This window comes from Epinephelus lanceolatus, chromosome 4, assembly GCF_041903045.1.
Source record: "Epinephelus lanceolatus isolate andai-2023 chromosome 4, ASM4190304v1, whole genome shotgun sequence".
In the NCBI taxonomy this organism is placed as follows: Eukaryota; Metazoa; Chordata; class Actinopteri; order Perciformes; family Serranidae; genus Epinephelus; species Epinephelus lanceolatus.
This window is the reverse complement of record NC_135737.1, coordinates 7,805,604-7,826,862: the sequence shown is the minus strand read 5'-3', so window position 1 is coordinate 7,826,862 and position 21,259 is coordinate 7,805,604. Positions and strand designations below refer to the sequence as shown.

Sequence of the window (21,259 nt, the reverse complement as noted above, 5' to 3'; positions counted from 1 at the left end):
TCAAATTCTCTTCAGCTAAGTAGTAAACTTTCAAATGTTAGAACTGAGGAATTGCACTGATTTGAAGTGATGATGGAGTGTGTTGTTAATGGATCTGATAATGGATCTACATGTGTGTGTGCTTTGTTTTTAGTGGGGCCCTGTGCTCTGGAATACACCAAACTGAAGACATCTGATCATTTCTGGACAGACCCCTCAGCCAATGAGCTAGTTCAGCGCCACCGTATCCACGGGGCCCACCGGGGCCAAGACACAACGACTGGCCGGCGGCCTGCTCTTGGGGTGAGAGTGGAGGCTGCTAATAGATCAGTTGCTTCAGTTTTCAGGAGATGTAGGGTGCATGGTGTGTACACCTGATCTCTGAGGGGGCGTGGGATGGGAAAACTTATTAGTTGTAAAAGTTGGCTTTTCTTTTCTAGATCCGCAAGAGGCAGTCCAGTGGCAGCATGTCAGAGGACAGGTTTGCTGCATCCGCGAGGGAGTATGTGGAGTCTCTTCACCAAAACTCCAGAACACACCTTCTTTATGGCAAAAACAACGTCCTGGTGCAACCGGTACGAAGGCACATTCTCACTTTGTGACCGGCTTTTATAATCAGTTATGTTTCTATGTGACTATCTACTGGACCTAAACCAGAGGGGGCTCATACTATAAGGGACATAGGCAGTTGCCTGGGGGGAGGCTTCCCTGGGGCACTGAATTTGCTAGGTCTGGCATTGAACTTTAAGTTAGAAACCCCCCATAACTTCACAGAACCAGCACCCGATGCATTAACCTGGAATTATCTCAATTCAATTTCAATTTTATTTATAAAGCCCAATATCACAAATCACAATTTGCCTCACAGGGCTTTACAGCATACAACGTCCCTCTGTCCTTAAGACCCTCACAGCGGATAAGGAAAAACTCCCCAAAAAAAAACCCCTTTAACGGGGAAAAAAACGGTAGAAACCTCAGGAAGAGCAACTGAGGAGGGATCCCTCTTCCAGGACGGACAGACGTGCAATAGATGTCGTACAGAACAGATCAGCATAACAAATTAACAGTAATCCATATGACACAATGAGACAGAGAGAGAGAGAGAGAGAGAGAGAGACAGAGAGAGACAGAGAGAGAGAGATGCAGGTAATGACAGTAGCTTACAACAACATTAATGAAAGTAATAATATTATAGTTATAGTTCTGGCTACTGTGGTACAATATGTTGAAAGTATGTATTAATATCTGACAGTATACTTGTGTGACAATAGTCATATGTGTATAATAACAGTAGAAGTATGACTAATGACTAATGATGGCAGCAGCAGCAGGAGGCATCTGGCAGGACCACGGCAGCAGCACAACCACACACGTCACACTGTCCAGGCACCACTGCGGTATGAGTTATTCTGAGAGACAGTGGAGCACAAAGGCTCCGGAGAAGCCGCTGCATTTGACATTTGTGTTAAAAAGTTGGTTCAAAAATAGGCTCGTCCTTATCATCTTCTCTTTTACTCCTGAACCCGATGTGAATACTGCTTGATATTAGATGCGTGGTAAAACACAAGTCAGCTCTTTTGACAGCTGGCCTTAATTCCTGAAACCTGTCTCCATGAACTGAGTAGTCTCGCTCACCAGACCTTTCTCAAGAAAAGAAAGGTCTGGCTGCGCCGACTCTCACTGTGAGATTGGAGAAAAAAAATGCCCCGGCTGCTTGTACTTCTTTCAACCAATCACAATCGTTTTGGGCGGTGCCACAGCAACGGTGCGCTTGCAAAAATATTGCCGGGGGGAAACAGGTTTTGGTGTAACACACCCACAAAAATATCACCTACAGGACGCGAACCATGGCAGAAAAATGGCTACATCCCTGCAAGATCAAACACTGCAAAAGTTAGTAAAGGACGTGTTGAAAACGGTTGAAAACTGCTACACAACCGGAGGTGGTAGGGCGGGACTTCAGTGGGTGGCTCGTTCCGCCCAATGAGAGGCTGATCTCTGCAGCAAACTTCCGCCCACTCAGACTATGAACTAAGTAACTGAGTAACAGCAAAAATGTAGTCTGCTCATATATCTTGAATTACATCAGATATAGGCTGTCATCATTTTTATCTCTTACTTGTTATTAATCAGCACATTTTGTAGTTTTCAGTTGCAGTAGTTTCAAGTCCTGAAAACAGTTGACAGTGTGTTCTGTCATTCTGTTACCCAGACTGTCAGGGACACAGTCTCTAAATGTGGAAATGTTGCAGTTTTAAATGTAATTTTTCAAAGTGGTTAGCACCATAAACAAAACTCCATTAGCCCTCACCGCATTTTTTAGGAGGTAGATATTTGAGAGAAATATCTTTCAAAACTATCTGCATGGGTGAACATGGGTGAACTGACTCTTTAATGCATGTTTATGAGGATAGCCAAGAGGAAATATTGCACAAGAGAAAACTAAACTTAGAAATGAACAATTTTTTTATATTTTAAAATGTGTCATCATGTGTCCCCAAGACCTCAAAATAAGCACACGGGGGTTGTAAGAGTCAATACAGCATTGTGTACAAGTTCAGCCAGTAAAGAATTAGATTTATTTAGTTTATTCCAAGTTTCACATTATTTATTGTCAAATGAACAACAACTAGGGAGGGAGGGCAAGGATGATGGCATTGTCTGTTAACCTGTTTGGCCTGGGATCACATTGTAGTGGGTCCAGTGAATCAGTGAGGGAGGAGATGATGGAGGTTTGACTAAATGCATATGATCACAAAAAACATGTATTTACTGTCGCTCTGACATATTTTACACTGATTTTTAAGTTCATCTGAAGTGAACACTCTTCTAAATGTTACGGCTAAACGCTGTGCTTCTACATCCCAGCTGTCTTGACTTAAAGGTCCAGCGTGTAGGATTTAGTGGCATCTAGCTGTGAGGTTGTAGACCTGAAACTTCTTCTATGTGTCAAGTGTGAAGGAGAAATATGAACTACAAACTACAGGATGCAAAAACACCAATGGCCCTATCTAGAGCCAGTGTTTGGTTTGTTTGTTCAGGGCTACAACATGTGGACTCCCTGAAAAAGAGCTCACCTCATATGTACATACGGCAATACAAACGGCTCATTTTAATGTAACGGAAACACAATGATTCTTATTTAGAGGCAAATATAAACTAATGAAAACATAGTAATGAATGTTATATACCATTTCTGCAAATAGATGCCCCTAAATCCTACACACTGGACCTTTGATATAAACTATTTTGATGGAAACTTAGGATGAAGGCAGAAATCCAGCTTGGAAGCCTACATACATGTAGTACAGACAGACAGACAGGCAGGCAGACAGACAGACAGACAGCACTTTGCTCCCACTCAACTGGTCTATAGATACATTTCAAATGATGATTATTTTTGTAGCTTATTGTGCTGCACACACACAAACACACACAGAGTGTTCTGTATGTGTAATCTTTGAAATAAAGTCATCTTTGTCCAGCCTGTAGCCTATGTGCTTTGCACTACCAAGAAGCTTCAACATGTTTGGCCCTGGAATGTATAATGAGCACATATTTGCCTCCCACAATGCTCAGCCTTTGACAGAGCCATGCTAACACGTGGTTGAGTGCACATACAGATGACTCCACCACTCAGTGGAGTGCATGCTACACATACCAAATGGTAGCACATAATCTACTCTCTGCTTTTCATAGTATAGTTTCTGTCTATATTAGTAACATATACATGTGCAGTGTTGAGCAACATCGGAGCCTGTCCGGTTTGAATAGGAAAAAACCCTGAAAACCTGCTTTCAATAACGTGATCAGATCTGAGGGTTATTTGCTTGTAGGGTTAGGATGAACAATAGGTGCTGGATAAGAGATAATGCAAAACACGGAAAAAGTAGATTCTACATACTAGATTATGCTCCCATGGACATAGATTTACTTAAATGTAATCTCTGTGATAATTAAAGTCAGTATATGTTTATGGGAGCACAATCTAGTGTGTGGCTTTTTCCATTATTTGCTTGTGCTGCCATGGAGACACCATTGTTGCCTTTGTTGAATCTTATCAGAAATTCCTGATGAAGCAGATAGGCTGAGTGTTAAACTGTCATAAATGTATGAGTAAATATTTCTCTAATGTCTTTTTAAGAAGACATTAGAGACATTAGAGAAGTCTTTTTAACCTGTTTCAGTCACATTCTCTGTCATATTGTGCACCTATTTAACAGTTTATTAAAGAAGAAATCAATTTCTTAAAATTCTTTTATCAAATCCAATCATGTTTTCATCCGTAAAACAAATGTAAAGTATGCTTAGGTATAGTACTGTAGTACCAACCAATCATATCATGACATCCACCCATCAAACAATCTGCAACCTTTAACCATAAAGTTAAGATTTAAAGCCGTTTCACACCAAGCACAGATTTTCTTCCAAAAAATTTGCACAGAAATTTTATAAAAATCTGATTGTGTGGGGTTTTTATGAATACTGGCACACCCCTGCGGGTCATTACTGTGGAGGAAAACATATCTGGACAGACCTCGATTTCAGTATTTCAGTAGATTTCTACCTGAGGAAATATATGTTGGACTAATGAAATTGTTTGTTCCGACTGATGTCATACCTCCAGGTCTTAGCTAGCTTGCTGCCATAGTGGGGGAAATGATAATACTGAATATTAAACACAGTGACAACTACCACATAAAGGACAACATGTCACTTGTGATTACCCAGCACCAACAGTTAGTGTTAGCATCAAATTTCGGGTCTGATTAGTTTATGTAATGTGTAATTAGTATTAGCCCCTAACATTCTTTGTTTGGCAACATATCCTCATACAACTGTATGTATGATATCCTATGAAAATGCCCACACAGCAGTTCATAAGACATCCTATAAATTAGCACCCCACATATGACATTACATACTTAATGTAAAGTTACTGTGGCTTGGTTTAGGAAAAGTAACATGGTGATGACGTACCTGAAAATTACTCAAAGTTAACTTTAAGTTCCAAACACTGGTCTACTGGGGAAAGTCCTGTGTTTTTTAGGATAGTATAAATAGTGGATTACAATAAATACATGTCACAATTCTGAAGCTTGATACTCTCGAAATGCCATTTCATCTGGCCTTCAGACCCTGACTATTGTTTATTTAGCCACAAATATTAAATGTTAGAGAGAAATTCTTCAAGAAATAGTTAAGATTAAAAAAGTTTAAGGAACACGGCCTCAGTTTTCTGCTCTCTGTCTTGTGCTCCTTCACACCAGAAGTCTCACATTATATCCTGTCCTCTTCCTTTTCCTTCCCCCGCCCTAGAAGAAGGACATGGAAGTGTTGCGGGGCTACTTATCACTCCACCAGGCTGGTGATAACCTCACTCTAAAGTGGACACCCAACCAGCTCATCAACGGCACACTGGGAGACTGTGACCTGGAGAAGAGGTAGCCAAACACACTGATCATATGTTTATAGATAATATATAAATGATGTAACTCCTCATTGTGGAAAAAAGACATGCTTTTAATGACACTGACAGTGTCTGGAAATATGCAATTGCCTCTGAAGCTTTGTTTTGCATCTTGTCTTCCCCTCTCTGTCAGTATCTACTGGGACTATGCTCTGACTGTCCCTCTGCGCCAGATAGTCTGTATTCACTGTCACCAGCGCCGTGAGTACACTTTCCCACATTACCTCATCATTCATTCATCCCTGCACACACAGTCAGATCACACCACATCAGTCACCATATATTAAGAGTGTTTGGTCATGAAGGGTTTCATAAGCTGTTGTCATATCACAGTATTGATTACTTGTCTTGATAAAGTGTAAATCTACTGTTAATGGGCAGTGCAGATCATATGGATTCATTTATGCTGTTGACCGCTTCTTCACCTCTTATTATCTCTCTTATTTTTTTCTTCCTACCTCATCCTCGTCTAATGTTTTTCTATCATATTCCAGCTGATTGTGGTGGTACACTGGTTCTGGTTAGTCAGGATGGAATCCAGCGGCCGCCTCTCCACTTCCCCCCCGGTGGTCACCTCCTGGCCTTCCTCTCCTGTCTGGAAACAGGCCTTTTACCGCGGGGTCAGCTGGAGCCCCCCCTCTGGTCCCAGAAAGGCAAGGTCTGTCAACTTCTGAGCGTTGTATTCAAACCTCAGGTTTATCCGTCCAAACTAGCAACCCTTAACCTAAATGAAATCCCTTCTGTCTTTGATACAGATCCCACTGAGGAGCTGAATTCACACAAAGTAGTACAGATGTACAGTATGACTTGGATACTTGTAGACCAAGGTTATTATAGTTAAGTAAAACTAAACTAAAACTAAAACTAATTTTTTTCTGGATGATCAACAATGTTATAGATGAGCCGGAGAACCTTCCACTATTTTAGACTTATCCTTTGTGGGTTTTAGGGGCCCCCAACATCCAAAACATGGAATGCAGCTGCAGTGTTTTTCTGATACTATGTGGTATTATTTATATTATTGTTATTTATTCTAACTCATTTATTGTAAGTGTGAAAGAAATAATCAATATTAGCACCAGTTCTTCCTTAACTGTCCCATCAACTCAGGTACCAAACAGCGCATAAAAACAACATTTATCCAAAGGAGTTTTGCCTGTTTAGATTTATCCAAAATTATCTTTGAAACACAGTGGAAACCTTGTGGCCTTTTACACACTTTGATACATCTGTCTGTGCTCTGCAGGGAAAAGTGTTCCCTAAACTGAGGAAGAGGAGTAGTACTGCCAGACTCATCGACCAAGACAGGAACGGAGAGGAGCAGACAGCTGCTGACTACGTGTTTCGCATCGTCTACCCTGGATACCGCTACGACGCCAGTAAGTAACACTTTTACACTGTCATGCACACTGATACAAAGTATTCCTAAGGCAGTAGAGGCTGCACACAACACTAATGTAAACTCATCTATGGTTAACTCTCCAGTCTGATATTGCTTTTCCTTTTAAAACAAAAGTACTGAATATCTACTTGAATTTTGTCTTCCCATGATGTGTTTACAAAGTGCAGGTGTAGCGTTGTGTATCTCCCACAATGCTCTTCCCGAGGTCTGTAGGATGGCACTGTTCTAACTGTGTTCTCTGTTGTCCCACTGGTGCAAGCAGTCACTATAAACTACCACCACACCACGGGCAGCCGTGCTCCGTCGCTGGATGATGACGAGGAAGAGGAAGATAGGCTCCATGCTATGATCTCAATGATCTGCTCGCGGAACCTCACAGACCCTAATGTCATGAAAGGTTTTTATCACCTTAACACACCCACCCAACCCCACCACCCCCCTCCCCACTCCTGAGACCTGTCCCTGGCTTCAGATGTCCCTTCCCGCATCCCACCCATCATGGCCCTCCTCTCTTCCCCTTCCTGACTCCACCCCCCAGCTCCGTCTGCCTGTGTGTGTGCTTCCTGAGGCCGAGCCCAACAGTGTGGAGTAGGCAGGTTGCCTGTGTTAAGGACATGGAGACGTTCAGGTTGATCAACACAAAATTGAAAAGTTGCTGTAATATTTTAACAATGGCAATAAAATAAGCATTAATAAATGATTAACGCAATAACTCTGAGACAACAGATACAAAAGAGTCCAACATTAGCTGAGACAAGCAGCCTCTAACTTTGTACCACCAGGTTTCATTCAGTTTTATTTAGTAAATCTGCATTTTTTTCCCCCTGGTGGCTCCTCTGTAAAGCTGTAGTTGGTAACTTTTAGAAAAATACCTTTTTGTCATACTTACTGAAACGGTCACCATATCCTGACAGTAGTACATCAGACAGATAATATGTGAAAAATACATATTCTTCCTCCTCCATCTACTGCTGCTAATAGCATTTGCAAGAATCCACCGCAGCTGAAGGAAAACAACCAATCAGAGCAGAGTCTCTAACACAGCTGTCAGTCATGTCGATCACTGCTTCTGAACTGTCAAACTGGGTAGCGCTGGTCAAATAAGAATAGATTCTGTTACTTCATTGCCGACATCTCATCTCAAATGTTTTCAGAAACATATGTAGCAAACTGTAAAGCAAGCTGTAAAATGACCCAGCCGAGTCAAAACCAAGCCCTGCCCACCAGCTGGAGCTCTTCGGTTTTAATTAGATGGTTTCCTTCAGTCACGATGGATTCTTGCAAATGCCATTGGAAGTACCATAGTCCCATTTCCACCTAGCAGTCTGGTATGGTTCAGTTCGGTATAGATTTTTTCTGTCTCCATTGTGAATGTTGTGGATGGTTCCAATGGCACTGTTCCTTATCATCCCGATTTTTTGGTCACCCATCTGTTGGGGTACCCAGCACACAGAACTTGTACTAAAAGTTGGAGCTGTGAACACTGTAGTCCATTGATTGGTCAATTGTTGTGGCTGGTTTTGAGGCTTATGTAACCGCTGTTCATAACGTGGCCAGTCTTACATACATTAGCAAACTATAACTATAAAATCAAAGGATATTTTGCTGTTCCCTTTAGTCTGAGAAAAAAATAATTTAATTCACAGGGCTGACTGCCGGCAACTTTTAAGGTGGAATGTTTACTTATAATGTTAATGCATGAGTTAATGTGAATCCATCAGCACACCTTAAATTTCAATATGACAACTCTGACCACTCCATTACTTTTTATTTTCTCTCTTTAATGACACAAACTTAAATATATATTAACTTCGACCAGACTATGTGAACTGCACATATTCCAATCCTCACCTGGAGAAAAAAAAGCATTGCAGAGCATCATTCCTGTGGGCTACAGCAACACTCAACACCTGCGCTTGCTTGAGAAGGACTAAATGCACCAACCCACTATTTTTGAACATCCCATTGAGTGAGACGCTCACTCTTACTGTTCTAATTTGTTCTGAGAATGTCAGCGGGCAACCTCATTCTGTGGATGTTAAATGAGGTACAGACTTCCATCTGTGTCACCAGTGATGAGGAAATACAGTGAGTGCTGAACGGAACAGTGAGTGACAACAACCCCGCTCACATTGCAGTGGAAATGCTAAACAGACCGAATGTCTAGGTACCATGTCTGAAGGATTACATTTGGTTCCAAAGGAACCATACTGAAAGTGTTTAGTGGAAATGGGGCTTATGAGGACAATTTCACCAATTATCTATCTCATAAACTGCTGTTTGTATATAGTGACCATTTCAGCAAATATGACAAAAGTTATTTTTTACAAATGTTGCCAGCTGTAGCTTTAAAGAAGTATTTCACTGCTGGAAAGATGGTCACTTCATAAAAACTGGGCTGTCTATGCAGCAGAAAGACACAAATACTTTTGAAATTAGTGCTACATGACCAGAGAAAACAAAGAAAAAGGACTGTGGCATTTACTTTTGCTCAAGAGGTAGAAAACCTGCAACTACCAGAATGCACTGCGCCACACCGGACCAGTAAACGCTACCACTAGTGGGTTACAGGAAGCAATATGGCAGCTTGCTGGTGTCAAACAATCTCAAATTACAGTTAAACAGTAAGCTTAAATATCTGATTTCTTTTCAGCTTACATTGTTACAATACAGGAAACGGTAAGGCGCACGCCTCCTGTTCACAAATCCTCATATTACAGTGAAAAAGTGCACTAACATATGTTTCTAAAAAGTAACAAAATCTTGGTTTATATTTGATCAGTACTGCTGAGTTTTATTGTTTGATTGGAATGTGGTCAGGGTTTAATAAAGAGAGCGAGAGGGGCGGAGCTCTCTCTGAATCCACTTCTATATTCTTTGTGACCGTGGTTGGAATTAATAAATGAGGAAATACAATCTGTAGTTTTAGCAACAGCCTGAGAGCCAGTGAAAATCCACAAGATGAAGAGTTTTGCAGATTTTAGCTGAGAGATGAGCAGGGAGATGTGGATGCTGCTAATATGGAGGAAAGTTGACCACGGTTCATTCACACATACGACCCACATTGTTAAGATACAAATCCAGCTGAAAATCTGCAAAGTATTCCTTAAAGTGAAAAAAGACATTTTCTGGCAAGTATTTGACAGAATAAAAGATGAGAGAAGTTACCTCCTATTTGTTTGTCCTCTGCCATAATGAAAGTGATTTGTAAGGGCCAGGAAGCCTTAGGGTTTGAGTTGGAAATGTGGTCTTAATTTAGCCATGAAATTCTCTGGCATGAGACAAATGTCATCCATTGTCTCCATCATGGTCTCAGTAATTGCTCCACTAATCAATATGTAATGATTCAAAGGACTATGTGGAGTGAAAATGGCCGCTCTTATTGACCAGACCACAGAGAATTAGCACAGAATTAGCAATTAGCAACTCTACAAAGTCTTTTAGACTATTATGGCTAATTGTTTAGTTAGGAACACTTCATTCTGCTCTCACCAGCTCTGCTTCCAGCCACAGCAGGTTTTGTCAGAAAAGTTCTGAGAGGTTAAACTCACTGTGTGCTACTTGCTCAGCACTAAACAGCAGACAGCCACTAATGAGTCGGATATTTTTCTCAGGAGTTGGTGGAGACCAAAACAGAGCATATAGGAAAGGGAACAATTCATCAGGTGAACACAGACACCAAATGAATGCTAATATTGCTCTCTGTATGCTAGAAACTGAAAGGAGGTTGTATTTTCACCTGGTTCCTTTGGCTCAAGGCGTCAAAAAGAGTCCTTTCAGGCTTGAAGGTATGATACCAACGTTACAGCAATACATTTGTTAATGCCACTGATGTTTAAAATGCTACATGTAGCACTTTTTATATACAACATGCAGAATTTCTGCTTGCTATGGTACTTTGTAGCCATATACCATTTCATTTGTATTGTGCTGTGTCAGGAGTAAAGTAGACTTTAAAGATCACACCTTGTGTCCCTTTACTTCGGTATTTTTCATGGTGGCCCCTATTTCCCCATGTGTTTCTGTGACTAATGGAACCAACCATTATTGAAATTGGTCCAGTATTTCGTGAGCTCACTGCAGCTGTCAGCAGCAAAATAGGCTGCAATGTAATGTTAATGGGAAGTTGCACAGCGTCAATTTATATTTTAAAAAAAATGCTTGTTTTTGCCACTGAAAGACTCAGATTGCCATTCTAAGTGTCTGACAACATTATGGAAAGGGCCCTATGTAGATAGATGTGTTTTGTTTAAGAGTTACATGCCTCCGAGTCAGCAATAGCCATGGCTGAAGGCAATAAGCTCATAGAGATGAACTGCTAGGGCAGTGACAAAAAGCTGTGGAAGGAAATACAAGTTAGCTTTCATAAAGGATTACTCAGGGTTTCAAAACTGTAAGACTGCAGATGTTGTTTTACGAATCCCCACATCCCACTTACCAAAATTCACCTGTACAGCGCTTTGATGTAAAGTGCTCTATAAATAAATTTCTTCTTCTTCTTATTATTATTATTAGTATTATAAAAGAGTCTATCTCTCTAGGGATCCTTTCCAGAATGTTGCCAGACACTTAGAATAACAATCTGAGCCTACCAGTGATAATCACATGCACTTTTAGTGGATGTCTAAACACGCCTGTTTCACCGCTTGATACTTTCTCTCAATACAGGACCAATTTTAAAAAAAATGTCACATTTGTCACCTAGAATTAAAAACATGAGAAAAAAAGTGTCCAATCTGAAAATACCAAAGTTACCCTTCAAGGTTTTCTGTAGTACTGTCAGTTGCACAACAGCCATAGTCAAAGGCTCATATAATATAATAATATATATAATCTGTGTATCAAATATAATCAAATTTATACATTAATGTCAACTTTAAAGTGTAGCAGTGAGCACAGTCAGTACAGTCTCCAGTGCTGCACATGATACTCCAGTAACATAAACTATAATGTAGATCTTGTGCAATGCTTACATGGTAAATCAGAGGCGAAGCTGCAGGTGTCAGATGGAGAAGAGGCAGAGGAGCAGCATGAGCAGTGATACATCATCACAATGTTAGTTACTAAGTCAGCAGTTCCTAAGTCTTAAAGTAAGCAGCTTGATGATTTAGGATCATCTGTAGCACCAATAAAACACAGTCTCAGCCGAATCCAACCATTCCATAGCATTTACTCAACCAGGGTGTCTGCAGGTCCTTTAAAAGTCTTGGAGGTCCCTGTTGCTACAAACATTTTATCTAATTTAATTTATCAATCTTTTTTTTTTTTTTTTTTGTGAAAATGAGTTGAGCTCTTCTGCGTGTCAGTCCACTTTTCTGATGTTACAAATGTTTAAACCTACCATTGAACCTAATACCTTTTATTTGCACTTACCCTTTACAGTAAAGGAAATTAATTTAACTTACTTATTTCTACATAAAATCTTCCTCTGTATGGGACCGCCTACTGTATACTACTTACCATTTTACTTACCTTCACTACTTAAATAAGAAAGAGATGATTTGTCCAAACAAAAAAAAGGTCTTAAAAAGCATTGAATTTAGGGGGCTTATACCTGTAGACTCCCTTCCAACAATAAATTACATTTTCAGCATTTTGTTGGCTGAATTTGCTGTAAATGACAGCCAGGAGGATCGGAGTCCCTAGACATTGTAATCCGGCACAATAACATTGTGTCTTCAGAAAATGGTGCCTTTGTCACAGATACTGTCAGACATCCAGTTAATGCCACAGCAGCCACTACACCCTTCCTGCTGAATGTTACTCCCTCTCTGTCTCTCCTCCTTCTTCCCACCGCTCAGTGACACAGTTTAATCCACTGACTTGGCAGGGATCCTGTGGAACACACACTGGAAACAAACTGTCAAATGAACAGACTTGTTTTATAGAGTGCTGCCAAACACAGTGACTGTACATGGCTGTCACCTGGTTTCATCACTGTCACACAGATTTAAACTAACCCCAGGTCTCCTCGTCTAGGTCAAGGCCTTTCTGGCTGCTTTGCATTCTGGGATTTGTAGTGCTGATTGCAGAGTTATGAGAGGGTATAGCTCTGGAAGCATGCCTCAACACTCTTGGGTTTACGCTGACGTGGCCAAGAATCACTTTGATAATTTGCTTCGTTTTTTTTGCACTCCTTTACTTTGACTAAATTCTGTTTCCTTCTTTTTGTCCTTTCATTTCTCACTTGCAACATGCCTGACAATTTTTGCATGGGAGATATGCACCCATTTCATTGTTTTTTAAAGAACGACTATGTGTTTCTACGTACTTGTGATGGAAAATCCTCTCACGGTCTCCTCCTCTGTTTGTTTTGATTTCTCTCTCTCGCTCTCTCTCTCCTCTGACTTCCTCAGTTGTTTCTCCTCTGTTTGTGCAGTCGTTTGCTGCGATGCTGTTCACTGTAATTCTTCACTAACCCCCGCCACTCCTCCCCTTGCCCCCCCTTGCCCCCCCCTCGCCCCCTCCTCCACCCCTCTCATTACGGTCCTGTGGGGTTCCGCAGTAGTAGAGACGTGGAGTCCTTGTGTGAGCAGGGTTGCAATACTGAGCCCAAAAACAGTCGTTGATCACGTCTAGTCCTAAAGTAAAGAGGGGGGAGGCCAAATGTCGGTCTCGCTCCAGCATTTTTTCTGTTCGCTTTTTTTTTTCGTTCTTAATATTATTTGTTTTTTGGGGTTATTGAACAACCAAAGCGCAGCTTCATATTTATGACAGGTCATCAGCTCCAACCTGAAGAATTAAGGTGAAGAGCATTTATTTAATGTTGAAGTTTTTATGTTTTTTTTTCCTCCCTTTTGTGTGCCCTTTTACTGGAGTCCATTTGTTTTTTGTTGTTTATGAAATAATTTCTATTGGTGTCTCTTGTCTTGTTCTGGCTTTATGCATCCTGCATGGCCTGAGCGTCAGCCTCGTCCCTGTCTTCTCCTCTTCTGTCGGCTCCTTCACTTCCTCTCCTCTTCCTCTGCTACTTCCTCCTCTGTCTTGTTTGTCTGGAGCGTCCCTGAGCTCTGCTGTCTCCTCTGCCTCCCCTCTGAATGAACTGAACCAGCATGGCCTCCCTGCATCCTCTCTGCCTGTCTCTCCCACAGCACCGTTCCTGCTTCCTGAACTGTCCCCCTCCACTTTTGGTTTCCTCTCTATGCTTGCTTTTCCAGCTCTCACATGTAACATGAGTGTAAAACTTTCACCCATCTACCCATCTCTTGATGTCATGAATAACAATACATGGAAAGATGTATTTATGGTTGAGCTGAGAGGCCTATGTCATAATATGTAAGACATAAAACAGCCAGTGTGAAGTGGATTTAAATGCACTGGAGACTGTTAAATAACTAAAGAGAGTAGTACATGTAAACAGCAGTATCTATTTTGTCTCAGAACACTGAGAGCTCTCTGCCTTCTCACTGTCATTCTCTGTGCTTTAGACCACGGGGAGATGATGGAGATGCAGGGTTTTGGAGGCAGCCCATCGTCGTGGCAACAAGCAGAAGTAACCACTCATGAATCACTGTGCCAGTCCTGCTCCACAGCTGGCAGCAGCGTGTCCTTCGACTACCCGGCTGGCTGCACCTGCATGCACGAGCCATCAGATATTCACACGTATGTTCTTACTAACATCCCAAAAACCTTCCTGTTAAACCTTTACTGGTAACAGTGTGCTGCAGTGAGCCTGTTTTGATCTATAATATGTTTTGAGCAACAAATTGAGGTTAGTAGAGTCTAGTTTGGGAAACAGAGGTTATCAATACAGTAAAGAAAAAGGTGTTATGAATAACACTGAGAGTACATGAGGATGTTTTGGAAAACCAGCTTCATTGATTTAAAACTCAGTACTGCGATTTTGTTGACTCTAAACTGATTTAGTGAAATTTTATGAATCTTTGCAGAGGACATTTTAAAATGTTTGCTGCTGTCTTGGCAGCAGCATGGAGCCAGAAGATCAAATGTTGGCATTCTATGTTTGTGCAAACTATGGATATATTATATTTGCACATTATGTGGCAGATACTTTGAAGCTTTACATTTCAACAATCTGTGGTTAATTTGTTTTAGGTACAAAAACCACTTGGTTACAGTCAGGAAAAGGTCATGTTATGGCTTATATTACCTGGTTCTGGGGGCACAGTCTTCGCTAAAAAGCACTGATGTCTCCGTTATATTCTGATGTTAGAAAACATCGTTTTTCGTGGCACTATCCCAGTGGGGGGAAAAAGCAGTTTTAGGTCTTAGTTTAATTGTTTTAAAAAATATGATACCAGCACCAATACCAGTACCCTTCAAGTGATACTGTGCCATTACAGTACTTAATTCGATAACCATAATGTGAATGTAGCGTATTATAGCCATGCTTTTAAATATTGTGGTGACATGTCAGCAAGCTGAACTGTCAACTCTGTTAAATACACTGCCCTCACCTTCCACACACCACAGAGTATATGGATTGTAGCTGCTGCAGGAGTGTGAGCTTTTGGCCAAGGACAGTTGTGAGAGTCTGCCTGGCTGTACAAACACAGTGACAGGGCTAACTGTTAACATCACACCAGTAACATTTCCTAACAGTAGTTAACGGGTTTAATGACAGTTGCGCCATTATGATGTCAGTGTGTTGGTACCGTTTAATAGCTTGAGGTTGGATGTTAGCTGCTGCTGCTGCTGTGTTAGCTTGTGCTAAATGGGCAGTTGTTGAACTAACCATTTGCTGGGAGGAGAGCTGTTTGGGAGAGGGCAGCAACAGAAAGTTTGTTGATCCTGCAGGGAGTCAGGCTGGTCCTGGATCAGACTCAGGTGCAAAAAGGATCAAATGCAGGTATCTTTTGGCTGGAGACGTTTCACTGCTACTTGGTACTGGGCTATTTCAGTCTATACCTCAAAGGTATTGGGTACCAATCTTCAGCCCTATCATGTTTGGTGCCAATAAAGCAGCTAGAAAAACAGCTACTGGTCACTAAAACACAACTGGTTTTGTTGTGTGTTGGTCTTGTACAGTGATCTGCAGCTTGGCGGGTGTCTCGCAAAAGTGTCACACCATCATTTGCAGAAATGTACAATGCCAACATTTTCCTCGGGTGACTTGACTGGCGTTTGGACGTGAAGATGGAAGAGTAGGCAACATTTAAAACAGCTGACTGTGATAGGCTGTTAATTTGTACCTTAACAGGATGCCACCAAGACACACATTAGAAGAAGTGAGATCACCGTAGCTGTGGGGGCTATTGTGTGTGTCTGCACTGTGGTAATAATAACCGACTTTGTGAAATGGAATTCTAAGGAGTCAGACTTATTGTGGAGGCAGCATCTAGTTCATCTATCCCATAGAAAGCCCCACATAAAGTCTCTCCATTATTTTTGCCTCAGCTTTCAGCCAGGTCTGACGTTTCTTCATTAAAAGCAAATATTTGAAGAATAAGCCTTTACAGATCAGACAGACAGTGGCTTGACAGTTATGGTGGATTTCTTTTCTTTACACCAGAATTCCTCTAAAGATGCTCTGCCAAAACATGAAGCGGCAGATAGTCTCCAGAGCCTTTTATGGATGTAAGTACATCATATTACCCCTGCATTTCATATATTTTTGCTGCTTTGTGAATATTATGACTGTGGCATGAATTGTGTGAATTAATTATTTACCAGAGACACGTAAATCCCTCGCGTACACACAAGTAAGATTTTTTTATTTTCAGTTTTAGTCAATATAGTGTAGGATGACAACTTTAAGCAGATACATAAAATGCGAGTAAAAATTGACTGCAGTCAATATCTTATATTTTCTTTTTTATACACTGTACATATATCATATTCTTATAGACAGTGTGTTTGCTGTAGGTTAATGTTTCACTTGCAGCCTGCAGAACACAGTAGCAACACTGGGCTGCTTACCTCCAGCTGAGAACACAATTGATTTTAAAATCAATTAAAGTCATTTGGATGTATGGCTTGATGCAGCAGCCACTGCTGCTTCATAAAACAGCAGGTTTATAAGCTGTAATGAATTATACCTATAAATATGACAGACATGTAATAAATACATTGTAATGAACTGCTGGTGCATTCATAGTTTTATTAACACATTGATTTTAAAAGAAGACTTGTTTTTAATTACAGCATCAGTCTGAAGGCTTTATTGTATTACCAACAGTTGGTGAGTTATTTGACCTCAATACAAAAAATGTAATACAAAAAAAGCAGGTCAGCACGTAACTAAATGTAGCAAACAGCATAGTATAGTTTCAACATTTTTAGGCCAACATGCAACATAATTCAAAATGTCTTATGCCTGTAAATAGTGATCAGAGATCATTTAAGTTGCTCTTAAATTTTACATGAATCTCATGAGATGGAAGACATATTAGTCATTCTGTATGTCACATGACCAAGTTCAGGTGATGTAGGACTTCTTCCTAGTTCAATATGCAGCCTGTGTGACAGGCCAAATTAATTCTTATTCAAGTGGGTCTAGTGTCTGTATACAGTGGATGGATAATTAATACAGGGTTTTTACATGGTTGATTAAACTTCCAACTGACAATAAATCAATCCTGTTCAGCTCTGGTATGTGTAGATGGGTGCTGAATCCTGAAATCAAAAGTCACAAGCAGTACAGCACTCCAATTGAATAGTTCATTCATGAATGGACCTTTCTGGCATCCCCCCTTTTTAGCATGCTAACTGGCAACAGTGTTACAACCAAGCACAGGTGAGCTGTGTAACATAATGCATCAGTGCAGCCAATGGGATGTGTCTTATAATAAACAGATACTAAAGTTTTTTGTATTATTTTGACTATCTGGGGCATTTGTGTCAACCTTACTTAAAAATTTTATGTCATGGGTGGTTTGGGGTTTACCGTGCACTTGCCCCGAGTGGTTACATTTCAGCTTGTTTCACTTCTGCTGGCTGCAGCAGTCTCTCTCAATACTGAACCAGTTTCAAAAATTGTTGTTACGAGTCACTTGACCACTAAAACAAGAGAAACTAGGGTCCAGGTTGAAAAATACTGGAGATTTCTTTTAACAGGTGGTCCTAGCGTTGGTTCTCATTTTCATCCATCAGGGAAACATGCATCCACATTTTTGCTCTACCTACTGTACTTAGGCCAAGTATATTTGTTTGTACTTGATTGGCCTATTAGTGTATTTTTTGTATCTCCATATTCACTTTACGCATTCTTAGGCCTCTAGTTTCCCGGCGCGGCGCAGGGTGGCAAACCCCGCACAGAGCTAGTTTCGAGCAGCGCAACCCGAGGCGCGCTCAGTTTGGTAGTTTGGCAGACCGAGGTGCTCTGAGATGGGTGTGGCGGCGCAGCAGGGGAAGGTGTCGACAGATCCAGCTTGGTGCAGTGACAGTTTCGTGCCAAAAGGCTTCACCGAAGGTGTGCTAAAAGCTCGCCAGCTGAAACCAGGTCTACTGTCAGCGCAGGCGGAGCGCAGCCGGGGTGTAAGTAGAAGTTTGGCTGACCGGCGGACAGTGCGCACACGTCACCAAAACCTCACAGGCAGGTTTCCAGAATATCAGGCACATTAACAATGCAATAAATACCCAAAAAAACACTATTCAATGCAACTATCTGCAATCAGCACATAAATGTATCTCTATATCGACTGTCCCGTCACATCTGATGTCAGATCAAAGGGGATTGGCACCGTTTGGCATGTTTGGCACGCGTAATGGAAACCCAACCTGATTTGATTAACACAGCTGCAAACTAATGAGTTCACATCCCTCTCAGCCAACCACAAACAGCCACAGCATCAGATAGGGAGTATATATTCAGCATCTGTCATCTTAGAAAAGTCAAAAGAAAAGAAACAGAGTGAGACTGCGAGAGAGAAAGAGAGAGAGAGCGCGTGCGCACGAGAGAAACACAACATTGATTTACAATTGTGGTGACCTCCTCCCAGGCTACCTTTGCATCATCAGCCCGTGGAGGTCTGCTCGCAGTTCCGTATATTTGGACACTGAGAGCTTGGACCTCCTGGACCAAAACATCAGTTTCCTCCTGGGAGAAGTTTGGCCGTCTGACGCTGCTGCTCTCTTCTGCCATGGCAAATTGAGTAAACTCTCATTACGCCTTCATTCGGCGCATTTAACGGCGAGGAGAGGGGCTCATTTGATTGGTGTGATGTGAATTGGCTGTGTAAAACTCCACGCCTTCTCTCCTCCCTCTTTCCGACTTGCGCAGGTAGGAGGGACGGAGGTGGGAAAGAGGAGTAGCTGCACTAGCGCGCACAGTGTGCCAAGCTTGCAAAATCCGCCTGCCCACACCCAGTTGGCGAAGCGCCTTGCCCAGTCTGCGAAACTAGAGGCCTTAGTCTCAGCTGTGTGTGTCTGTTCATGTCTCACCTGTCCATCAGGGCTGGCCTACTGCCGACACCTCTCCACTGTACGGACTCATCTGTCAGCTCTGGTCAACCACAACATCGTCCCTCCAGACAGACCCTGTGAGGCGTCCGGGGGCCTCAACAAGGAGGTGTGGAGCAAGTACCAGAAAGACTGCAAGGTGGGTACAAAGCAGAGACTGTTCTACAGCAGCAAACAGGGAGGCTGAAAGATAAATTAAATATAACAGCATGATCGACCTCTGCCAGCAAGTAGCAGGAATTACAAGATAAAAAGAATCTTAATCTTCTTCCTGCACCATCTTACGCCCCTCTATGCGTCCACCCCTTCACCTGCAGGACGGGGAGTTTAAAAGCCAGAAATCACAGCAGATTGCCAAACCATCATTGAGTCATTGGTATCGATTAAGCTCCATAGATAAATCATGGTCATTTTGTGCTGTGTGGGGACTGTGTTAGTCTTATTTATGGTGAAATTTTATAAATGTGATAAGATGAGGCAACCTGTGAGGAATAGTCCTTGAGAGACTTATGAAGAGCAAAGCTGCAGAGCACTGCAGACCACAATTCGAGACCAACAAACAGCAAAACTGGTTGTGTTTTAGTTAGTCATTGCTGCAGATTATGCCACCAAAAGCAGATGCTAGCTGCTGAAACTCCCTCTTTTTGTTCGCTCCATTTTATTTTGTCTGTGCAGCAAAACCATCAGACCAAAAGTCACTAAAATTGGGAGGTGGGTTGGAAATTCCACCCACAGCTCAGCTGCAAAATGACACTCATTGACCTCAAGTTGTCACTGTAACAATCAAGTTTAAATTTGTGCAATAACCTCAAAAACATCTTGGTTTGAAATCTAAATTCTTTCAACATTTAAATCCTCAGCTCATCTGCATATTTGTATCAATGGTCTATTGCTCTAAATCAGTTTTCCCTCACAAAATCTTATTTTCAAGAACTCGTCAGAAACCATTCGCTCTGAAACTTTGACAGGATAATCTGCGGACTTTGCTGATCTGAAGTTACCAAGGAAATTTTAAGACATTAATATTCAGAGTGTTGCTAGCAGTCTTGGGATTTCTGCCACTAGAGGGCATCACAGATGCAAAAAGTTTATATCTTGTAATCAGCTACAGGAATTCGTATGAAATTAGAGTTGCACAATCTAGGGTTAGAGATAGGGTGAGGAGCTTGGACATCCCGAGGGAGCTTGGAGTAGAGCCGCTGCTCCTTTGTGTCAAAAGGGGTCAGTTGAGGTGGTTTGGGCATCTGACTAGGATGCCTCCTGGGCGCCTCCCACTTGAGGTGTCTCGGGCACATCTCACTGGTAGGAGGCCAGACCCAGAACACGCTGGAGGGATTACATATCTCATCTGGCCTGGGAACACCTTGGGGTCCCCTAGGACGAACTGGAAAGCATTGCCAGGGAGAGGGATGTCTGGGGTGCTTTGCTCGGCCTGCTGCCTCCACGACCCAGCCCCGGATAAGCCGAAGAAAATGGACGGATGGATGGAATCTAGGGTTATGATGCAGTCCATGCATAGAATTTGGTAACTGCTTGAATTGGGCATGGCTTATTATCATCATCTAAATTTCACATTCCATACTTCGAAACATCAAAATAAATCACCGGTACGTCCTATAGCTCTTTTTTTTTTTTTTTTTTTTTTTTTTTTCAGCGCATCTGCTGAATTGTGCCAAAAACTTTGCCTCACTGCAGGCTATGGCTGATTAAGGAGTCAGTCACTTTATAGTTTTAAAATTATGCAAAATTAATCAAAATCTACATCTCCACAAGTCTTTATTCAAATGCGACCAAAATTGACACAAACTTTCTTTGGATACTTGATATCAAGCTTTTCAAATAGTGTTAAGATCTGCTAAGTGGTGAGTCCACAGTGATATTCAGTGTCTTCCTGTAATTAGTACTATACACGTTTTCTATTTAACCAAATGTTTGATCAAACTTCATAAAGCTATTTGACAATACACCCAAAACCATTATTCAGAATTTAATCACCAGCTTTTTACTGCTGTAAGTGTTTGAGGCATAAATTGACAAAAAACTAACAA

General features: G+C 41.5%; 1 protein-coding gene across 4 annotated transcripts in view; it reads left to right on the top strand.

Annotated features, from left to right (window-relative positions):
* The window catches only part of sgsm2 (small G protein signaling modulator 2), a 143,642-nt gene that overhangs the window by 102,177 nt on the left and 20,206 nt on the right, over positions 1 to 21,259 (top strand). For 2 of the 4 annotated variants that reach the window (XR_013490938.1, XM_033630905.2), the window contains exons 6-15: positions 134 to 282; positions 420 to 554; positions 5,299 to 5,423; positions 5,583 to 5,650; positions 5,944 to 6,107; positions 6,696 to 6,828; positions 7,111 to 7,248; positions 14,279 to 14,453; positions 16,324 to 16,388; positions 19,205 to 19,350. Coding sequence is in view for 3 of the 4 variants with exons in the window: in XM_033630905.2 (XP_033486796.1) it covers positions 134 to 282; positions 420 to 554; positions 5,299 to 5,423; positions 5,583 to 5,650; positions 5,944 to 6,107; positions 6,696 to 6,828; positions 7,111 to 7,248; positions 14,279 to 14,453; positions 16,324 to 16,388; positions 19,205 to 19,350 (1,298 nt within the window). In the remaining variant the exon portion in view is untranslated. The remainder of the gene's footprint in view (positions 1 to 133; positions 283 to 419; positions 555 to 5,298; positions 5,424 to 5,582; positions 5,651 to 5,943; positions 6,108 to 6,695; positions 6,829 to 7,110; positions 7,249 to 14,278; positions 14,454 to 16,323; positions 16,389 to 19,204; positions 19,351 to 21,259) is intronic. The other 2 variants (XM_033630906.2, XM_033630907.2) reach the window with 2 other exon arrangements.